Source organism: Cardiocondyla obscurior, linkage group LG05 (genome assembly GCF_019399895.1).
Source record: "Cardiocondyla obscurior isolate alpha-2009 linkage group LG05, Cobs3.1, whole genome shotgun sequence".
NCBI lineage: Eukaryota > Metazoa > Arthropoda > Insecta > Hymenoptera > Formicidae > Cardiocondyla > Cardiocondyla obscurior.
Genome location: NC_091868.1, coordinates 5,985,531 through 5,995,241, shown reverse-complemented (window position 1 = coordinate 5,995,241; position 9,711 = coordinate 5,985,531). Strand labels below are relative to the sequence as shown.

The 9,711-nt window shown below is 37.2% G+C and overlaps 1 protein-coding gene across 2 annotated transcripts in view; it reads left to right on the top strand.

The window, feature by feature from the left end:
- The first annotated feature begins 780 nt into the window (after positions 1–780).
- Cep164 (centrosomal protein 164) overlaps positions 781–9,711 on the top strand; it is an 11,045-nt gene continuing 2,114 nt past the window's right edge. The window contains exons 1-8 of one of the 2 annotated variants that reach the window (XM_070657019.1): positions 781–1,063; positions 2,919–3,167; positions 3,710–4,486; positions 5,093–5,955; positions 6,073–6,492; positions 6,615–6,940; positions 7,594–8,012; positions 9,479–9,651. In XM_070657019.1, coding sequence (XP_070513120.1) covers positions 985–1,063; positions 2,919–3,167; positions 3,710–4,486; positions 5,093–5,955; positions 6,073–6,492; positions 6,615–6,940; positions 7,594–8,012; positions 9,479–9,651 — 3,306 coding nt within the window. In that variant the 5' untranslated portion in view covers positions 781–984. The remainder of the gene's footprint in view (positions 1,064–2,918; positions 3,168–3,709; positions 4,487–5,092; positions 5,956–6,072; positions 6,493–6,614; positions 6,941–7,593; positions 8,013–9,478; positions 9,652–9,711) is intronic. The other variant, XM_070657018.1, reaches the window with a different exon arrangement.

The window sequence follows — 9,711 nt, the reverse complement described above, 5'->3', positions numbered from 1 at the left end:
AGGGTAAAGCGTTTTATCGAGTATTAAAACTGTACAGTTACTTCCTCTATGTGTAAGATTGAAAACTGCAATGTAGTTTATTTTAACCAACTGACAGTGAAGAAGAAATTAATTATTTTAACCGGAGTTTTTTTTTTTTCTCACGCTTAAAGTTTCTGCAACATATTTTATTATAGCAAAAAAAAAACAATTGCTTAAATATATGTGTATATAATAAACATGAATAACATGCCTTTAATTCAATTAGGTACCTTTATTATCTCTGGCTGATAAAAATATAAAATTGTGATATAGTTTTAGAATTTGAAATAAAATATGTTGATATATTTTGCTATTTATATAATAAAATTATAATAATAAATAATACCATAAATTATAATTTAAAAAATCTACTTAATTTTATTATTACCTTTGCTAACAGTATTTTATATCTGCGGGTAGTCTATTAATTAATCTGCATTATTAATTTATTAATAAAAATGATCAATATTTAAAAGAACCTAGATAGCGAGACTCTTACTATTTTAATAATTGTTTGTAAGGGTGGGTTTTAAAGCCACTATAAACTTTAATTGATTTTAAATGGCCAAGAGTTGTATTAAAATTCCTTTTCGCGTGTTTTATCATATAATAGCTTTTATCGAATTAGTTTCTCGATAAGAATATAGTTGGTTCTAAATTGATGATAATATATGTTCTTATCAGACAGCTGATTGCGCAGCTGGGAAACGGGGGGCGCAACCAGCGGCTCTTTTACTGTCCTCCCTTCTCTTAGCTCGCTACCACCGCCTACGTTCAAGCTGAATTCAACATTGACCGTCGACGAACGAGCTTGGCTCGGTGCAAAAGCCGCGTACGTGTCGCGCATTAATATGGAAAAATGAATCAGGCCTCACGCGCTATCGTTCTCATCGCCCGGATATGGGAAACATAGCCGCGTAATGTGAATATTACGTTTATGGGGTGTTGGGGTGCAGCGTGAGCATGAGCATTTCTCAAGACAGCGCTGCTACGATCGTGTGCAGGGAGGTTTTCGACGAAACGTCTCATCCGACGAACGAAGGTAAGTGGAAATAGAGCGGCTGGAAAGCTTTCCAAAGATTTTCTCCCGAAAATTCCCTTCCCTTTCGCACCGTTGCATTCACCGTGACGGACTCGATTGGTTGAATCCACCATGGCCAATTATTGGAGTGACATTCATCGGGGAGCAGGGCGTTCATTACCAAACTGATCGATGTTTCATCGTTTTCCGCAACGCCCTACGTTTTCGTAATGGAACAATTCCGAATGTGTGGGTTCTTTTCGAGGGTGATAATTCTATTTCTCTACGAACGATTGAAAGATTTATTGCACTATTCCTACGTCGCGTACACTTTATTGACGATTCGGATTAGATGTGGTATTATCGACGGACTTTAGCTATTGCAGGGGAGCGCGGAAGAAAATTTGTTATCATTTTAATTCGAATTAGACGGTAAATTCTTTCAATTAAGGTAAAATCATTCTATTTAGGTCACAATGATTTCTACTCTGCAGTCCTACGAGGCATATACGATTTATCCCTTTTGCCTTATTATCTCTGTTTCGTCACATTAAAAAGTTACAAATTTTTCTAACAAAAAACGTAAAACAGTTTTAGTAGCAAGTTTCCTTGTTTATTTACATCACGCCTGGCGGGAATACTAAGCCCGTTCCCCGGCGCGTTCCGGGGAAAATCAATAATTCGCAGTGCGGCGAAAGTTTTGTCACAACCCTCGACCATCTTTGTATTATTTCAAATGAACGAGCCCGTCTTATATGTTGAGCGAAAATTTTCAAATCACCGGGGGAATTTAGAACGACGAATTTTTAAGTCAAAATTTCTATTTACGAGGCCCGACGTTTTTACGGTAGCTGCAATTGCGCTTGATCGAGCCAGCAAAATAAAGACCAACACTTTGACCAGCGGCACGGAGGCAGATGGTAGCTCGACTTGCTCCCATACGACAGCCACCACCACCTGTCCAGTCTCTTGTCGGGACTGATGGAATTTTTTATTGAGACCTTTTATACTTGTGATATTTTCTCATGACTTCCTGTGGCAGGCTGAATTTTGCATTGATTATCTCAACGTTGAGTCTCGTGACCTAAGGTTACCGGCGATATTTTTTGTACGGCTAAAATTTTTTTAATTTCACCAAAAGGGTAATTTAAATAGAAAAATATTTCAGGTGTTTTAGTAAAAAAAGCAACCAAAAAAAATAAATAAATAAAATATGTATCGCTTTAAATATATCCGCAAGATTGAAATAATGTTGAAAATTACTATATGCATATCAGTAGTGAATGGATTAAATAATATAATAAGGTATTAAATGTAATTTTCAATATTTCTCTTAATTTGTAAAACATCTATTTCGTGTTATACTAAAAAAACTGTTTTAGTAACAAATAATGTTAAATTATCATAAGCACATTACGTTGTCGTAACGCCCGTAACAGTTTCCATGGAAAGAGGTAACTTTGCGCTTTATACTTTTAACCTGGTTAACTGTGTGATCAATGAATTGTACAATTTGCTAAAGCTCGATATAAGAAGATGCAGGGATCCACTTTCCACTGATTAAAGCTGACAAGGGCATTATTTATAAATCATGCTATACTAGATAAAACAATATGCTGTACATAATTGAATTAACGTCATCTCGAATTTTTCGATAATTTTCTATTCCTTTGCCGATCGATATTTATTTTTACAAATTAAGAAAAAAGTTTTTAATTTAAACACATAATTTTGTTTAAAAACATTTTTATAGGCTGCTAGTATGTTCTTATTGCCATTAATTAATTACATTTCTGTAATTCTACTCTGCTTTATAGAATTAAAATTCTGTGATAAAAAAATGACGTACTTTTAATAAGCAACGATGTAATTTCAGAATTATTGGATTATGCAAAACGTTTGGGAATTGATCCCGATGCGGAACCACACCTTCTGGACTTGGCCCGCGAGGGTCTTATGGCCGCCTTGCCTAAGGGATGGTCTCCGTGCTTCCATGAAGCTAGTGGAGCCTGGTATTATTACCAGGCATCCACCGGCACCACCGCCTGGGAACATCCCCTAGATGCCGTTTATAAAGGACTTGTAGAACAAGCTAGAGCTGGCAACAAAAGACAGCTCAGTCTTGGTAGGCGTCATAATACTTTGTATTTATTTTGTAATCCTCTTATTTAAAAAAAAAAAACAAGAAAAAAAAATTAGGAGCGCTGCTTATCTTATGTAATATGTTAAAACGTTGCTGGAAAAAATTTCCAATTTAACGAAGTTAAAAATACGCAATATTTAATATTATACATATGTATATGTGCGTGCGTGCGTTTGTATATCTATTAAAAAAATGTAAAAATTTTACGAACTTTTTTTTTAAGTATTTTAATCATATCATGTCGATGTTATCTACTGTTATTAATTGTTGTATTACATAAGTGTGTTTATTAACTTCAAAAATTTTTACATTACTAACTTGCAATAATTTCTCGCTTTATTTAATTTTTCTTTTTTTTTTTTTTCTGTTTATCATAATGTACATTTATATGTTTACGCCAAACGATTTTTACTTTCATATATTTATTAGCATTTAATAATAAAAGTGTCTATTAAACATTGCAAAAAAAAAAATAAATGTAGGAACAGAATAAAAATGGAAAAAATTATCTTCTAATGTCGCAGAAGAAGATTCCAAAACTACAGCAAAAGATCTTGAATCTCACGAGGATGCAACTTTACCGAAAGAAACCATAATGCCGAAAGAAACTGTTTATGCAAAATCTGGAATAACAGGCACTAAAATTCCCATGAAATTAGCACCTTTACGAAAAGTTGAAAAGCTCGAAAGTTCACGAAGAAGAGATCGTCCCTCCTCTTTTGACAGGCTCCAATCGAGAAGGGAAAGTGACTCAAGATCCGACAACGTGATGTCTTTGTCGAGCGATCGTGCCACGAGGGATTATACAAATCTGAAATTTCAAGATCCCAAATTTTACGAGTGCCCGAAACTGCTGGAAACAAAAGATGCGGCTGCATCGAGCGCGATAAATGCTACGGCAACGACGGCGAAGAAGGAGCTCGACCTGAAGGAAGTACTGAAAAGATCTGAATCGCTGAGTCCGTGGCATGAAAAAGATTGGGAGCAGCTATCCAGTAAATTCAGTTCGGAAGAAAATATAATCGACATCGACAAACTCAGCGTCAGTACGTTGTCTAAACCGGAGAAACTTGAGAAATTCGACAAAGAGAAACATCCAAGTCAGTTGAGTCAACAAAAGGAGCTGACTCTTAGCGGTGGCGGCTCGATGTTTCTAAAAAGTAACAGAAGCCGAGACACCACACCTAGTCAAGATGGCGGTAAGCTGGAGGACTTTCAGGCATTGGCAATCTCTGATGAAACTAATAACATTGTTGGAGACAGACCTAAGTCTATTCTGAGGGAGAAACAATTTGAAGACGGTAAGATTCTGGGTGCTTTTCAGTAATATACACAAGCGACAATGTATAACTATAAGTGCTTTCTAACTTCGGTACGATCATACATAGCTAAAACGCTATGTTTGGCTGTATCCGTCGTTACACAAGTTACTTAACTTACATTTACATATTTAATTTGATCAACTTGTTATACTATCTCTTTTGTATATTTAAAATAAGTTTAACATAACATTTAACAAATAAATTGATAATTCGTAGTAAAAAGAAATTTCTTACTAAAAAATATTAATTTTTACCGCAAATGTAACTCCTGATAGTTTTAAGATTAATTTTAAATATTTGTGCACAAGTCGAAAAATGTAATAACGCGTTGCAGAAAATTATTGCCCTAGTCTAACGGGAAAATAAAAATGCTAAACAAGCACTTTAGGTATAAGTCAGCATTGTGTAATACTTTGTTACATAGTGATTATATTTATCATTACGAGTATCACAAAATTACAGTTGAGGCAAAATTTTTTTTTAATTAAAACTCTGGCGACATTTTTCGTAATCTATTTTTTATAATTTACTTTTTATAATCGTTAATTTACTGTTGAAATATGACTTTTATTTAATTGTTGATAGACGATCGACCATTGGATGAGGAACGTAAAAGCGTGCGCTTTGATTTAGAAAAGGAGTTCAACATCAATTTTACGTACTCGGAGTCCGAGGAAGATTGGGAATCTGAATCTGAAGATAAAAATCCGCGGATATCAGCTGTGGTTAGCGATAAAATTACTGATACTATTCTATCTCCGTGGAAAACAACTTTGCAAAATATTGAAGACGATAACGACGACAAGAACGGCCGTTCCACTGAGAAAGAGCATGAAGAAATGGACTCAGAAATCAATAAACAGCATCTGTCTGTAGATAAGATTGAATTAAAAAACGCGAAAATAGTTGGAAAGAGATTTCTTGTGCAAAACGTTTCAGAAAACGAGCATCGAAGCCAAATGACAAAGAATAGTTTAGAAAGAGATAATAGTTTCGACTGTTTACCCAATAAATTAAGTGAAAAAGTAAAAAACATTGACATAGTATCGAAAAGTGAAACGGATTGCAGCACCGTAAAAAGCAGCGATTCCGATGAGGTGCGCAAAACAAAATTAATAATTGAAAAAACACGACACGCGGGCAATCGATCGTCGAATCGACACTTTGAGAACGTTGAGATATATGAAAAGCCGAGAAGCAAAGAGAATTACGCGCAGAAAGAGCGATTTGTTCGACCGAAATTGGAATACTCCCGAAGTGTCGACGATATGAAATTAAAACTTAATAGAGAACATGAAAAAGAAATTGAGGCTTTCAAAATCGAACTCGATATTAAGCTACGAGAAAAGAAGAAAGAACTCGAAGAAAGTTTCATACAACAAAACATTTTAATGCAGCAACTTTTGGATCAAAAATTGGAAGAAGTAAAATTGGAAATGGCACAAAAGGTATTTCTTTTTTTTTTCCGTATTGCAATAATAAGAGATATTAATTTTGTTACATAAAAACCAAATTTTATTTATTAAGGATCTTTAATTTTAATATTATATGTTTTTATTCTTCAGGAAGAGCACGAGATACAATTATTAATTACGGAAATGGATCAAGCTAGAATGGAAAATTTAAAGAAAGTCCGCACAGAATTAGAAGTTTGCTATGAAAAGGAAAGGCAAGAGATATTGACTAATCTAAAGACAGAACTTGATGAAAGAAAAAGAGAACTTCTGGAATTGAGAAGTCAGGAGATGGGTAAGCTAGAAAATGAGCACGAGCGTGACCTCGGTGAAGAAAAACTCGCAAAGCTGAACGAATATGAGCTGAGAAAGCAACATACCGAAAAAATTAAAATCTTAAGAAAAGAACTGGAAAAGGAATTTGAAGACTTGAGAAACGAGTTAAGAATGCAACAACGTGAAAAAATCACTAAATTCACGGAAGATCACGAGCAGTGTTTAGCCGAGATACTTCGCGATTTTAGAATGGATGTAAGTACCTGATACCTATCGCCGCTACATATTTAATACGCCGCACAAAAAATTTATGTACCGCTTAAAAAATTTTTGATTACTTAGAATCATTGAAAATACTTTGTACGCTGTAATTTTAGGAAGCCCTCGCCCGTAAGATGTACAAAGAACGGCTAGAAGAAATCCGCGCTGATTTTGCGAGAGACGCCGAGAAAGAGACGAGAAAACAAACCGAGCGGGTTCTTCAACAAGATAGTATTGACTTCGAAAAGATGCGCTGCGAAAAACGCTTGCTGCAGGACAAATATACGGCGCTCAAGGAAAAGTATATAAAATTAAAAAACGATTTTTGCCTCGCAGTCGAGAGGAGAAATAGAAAAAAGGAGGACTATACTACAGCTTCGGAAACTGAAAAATCAGCATCCACTAGAACGAGGACAGACAAGACCGATTCGTCGGAGCAAAAGTGAGTTTTTTTTCCTCAATATAAGTGGAACCGAGATTTATGATTTGGGACTCTATTCTCGAATCGTACGAAAAAGTTTTTCGTATACAAAAATCGATGTTATGCATTTACCGATTGGTATATACCCTTTCAAAACTCGAATTATATATGCCAATCAGCACGCTCGGCATACTACAGCACAAGCATGCCATTTCATGTTACATCTCATTAATATTTTCTGCCCTTTATACTTGGTCACTTAATTACTTAATATTTCTGTAGCAATTAGCGAGACTTTTAACATTTAAATTGCATTTCTGCGAAGCTATTAGTGAAAGTAACTTTTTTCTTTTCTAAGAATTAAACCAGTGATGGATTTTAAATAAAGAAAAAAAAAAAAAAAAGTTAAATTTTTATTTAAATTATTTGCGTAACAGTTATTAAATATACTCTCGCTAGTTTCTACATTTACATACCACAACTGCACGCTCATGATTGATATCACTTAGTACCTTCACATTAGTATCTTCGCAGTCTGTATCGTCGATTTCGATTCGTCGAGCAATGCTAGGCGCATATTCTTGTTAAGAACACGATCGGATTGTGAAGATACTCTGTCATGTTCATACAATTCGCCCTAATGTCTGGCTATAGGCCTTAAATCGTGCTCGCAGTACTCCGCTGAAGAACGCGCGCTCGAGCCCAGTAGCAAACGCGAAATCGCAGGACAGCCAAAACGCGAGTGAACAAGTGGAAGAGCAAAACGATCCGGAAAGTTCAAGGAGTCAGAAAGCGGCGGCAGGATTTCAGAAACATGCGTCCACCGCTGCTGGCTTGAAAAGTGCAGCGAAATTCGAATCCGACGACACTACTACCGCAAGCGAAACGAACACTAACATGATAACGAAGAAAAAGAAGAGCTTCAGTAAGAAAGCTACATCGAGCGCGAGCCGCTCGAGCGGTAGTAACAACAACAATATGGAAAATCCAGTGGAAAATATTAGAAAACAGCTGAAGAAGCTGGAAGATCTCGGTGACCAACTACCGAGCAATGAAACGGCCTATACAGTGCGTTATCCTTTCCAAGATAAAGGTGATTGTTTAAACTTATCTCGCGCGTAACACGCATTAACATCGAGGCAAATACAAAATTTTTCTTTCGCACTTTTATTATTTTTTTTTTTTTTTCTAGCACGCAATATATGTGTTACAATTAAATTCATACTTTTGATTTTGCAAATATGTAAATAATTCGACAAGCAAACTTTAATTTTGAGACTAAACTAATCCGAGTGGAAGTCCGTGGTTTATCTCGTGGCTGTCTAGCAAAACTGTTCGGAACTGAGCCGGAAATGTAACGCTCTAAACGTCTGAATAACCGGACAATTGTCACAGGTTAATAACGAGCCAGAAAAGGCTGGATATCTAAACGTTTTTTCGCCGCGTACTAGTCTACCGCTGTGTTCTGACCTATCTCACGTGCGCTCGATTGCCGCGGGCCGCCGGGTTCCGCGTCCGCTGCCCGCACATCCCGCGCCACGTGGAGTGGCGGCCGGCTACCGGCAGAGATAAACACGTGCACGTGCTCACAGTTGACCGCGGCGGCCGGCGAACCCGGCGGACTTGGCAATCGAGCGCGCGTTATCGTAAGTTAACGTAAGTTATTGTAATACGCGGGGCTACAGTACAGTAGGCTGTTACACGGGGCTACAGTACAGTAGACTGGTACGCGGGGAAAAAATCGTCACTGTCCAGCGCGGCCTATGTATCTAAATAAATATCTAAACGTTGTTCGCCGCGTGCTAGTCTATTGCGCGAACTGATCTCACGCGAAGGCTCGACTGCCGAATCCGTCGGGCAAACCGGTTCTCGCCGCCCGCCGCCCGCGCGTCCTCCACCATGCGAACTAGGAAATCTTCGAATGCGAAGACTGCCGGCCAGACGTAAACACACGCACGTACTAACACTATCGCGACGGTCAACTAACTCGGCGAATTCGGCCGTCGAGTTTTGCGTAAGGTCAGAACACAACAGTAAACAAGTACGCGGCGAGAAACGTTTAGATATTCAGCTTTTTCAGGCTCGTTATCAACCTGTGATAATCGTCTGGTATTCAGACGTTTTGAGCGTTACATTTCCAGCTCGGTGCTGGACAGTTTTGCCAGATAGCCGCGAGATGAATCACGAATTGGCTAACTAATTGTAAGGTAACGGTGGGAATAAATTTCCACTCGGGTACTTGCAAAAGTAGAATAGTTAATAGATAAATTTTTACTCGCGTACTGTATATTTCCTGTATTTTTATCGATGCAACATAACCACAATTTTTTTTTTTTCTCGTATTCTTTTCTTTTTTTCTTTTTGTAAGATTATACTATTTTTCTGGCCCGTGAGCGCACTATCAGTTTCGCTTTTGCACGCTGCGTTTATAAATTAATTTTCCTGTTATCTTGTTCATGTCATTATCGGCCTCTAAATATTTGAACTTGAAATTTTTTATCTAGATAATTTAAAGCTTCGATTTAAATTGTAAGCGATACAGAGTACTTCCCTTTACAGCACCGGCGAATGTTTCTTCGGAGCTAGACTTTTTCCGACACCGGATACATGTGGAGAAGGATTCGGTGAGGAGAGCTTGCGAGGCGTTGAGACAACAAAAAAGTGCCTTTCAGGGTAGGCAAAAAGCTTGGAAACAACGAAGCGGGAGAGCTACTCTAGAACAACTGGTGCAGGTATCCTCACAATTATCGATTGCGAAGCGAAAACAATAATTTGTCGCGGGAAAACATAAT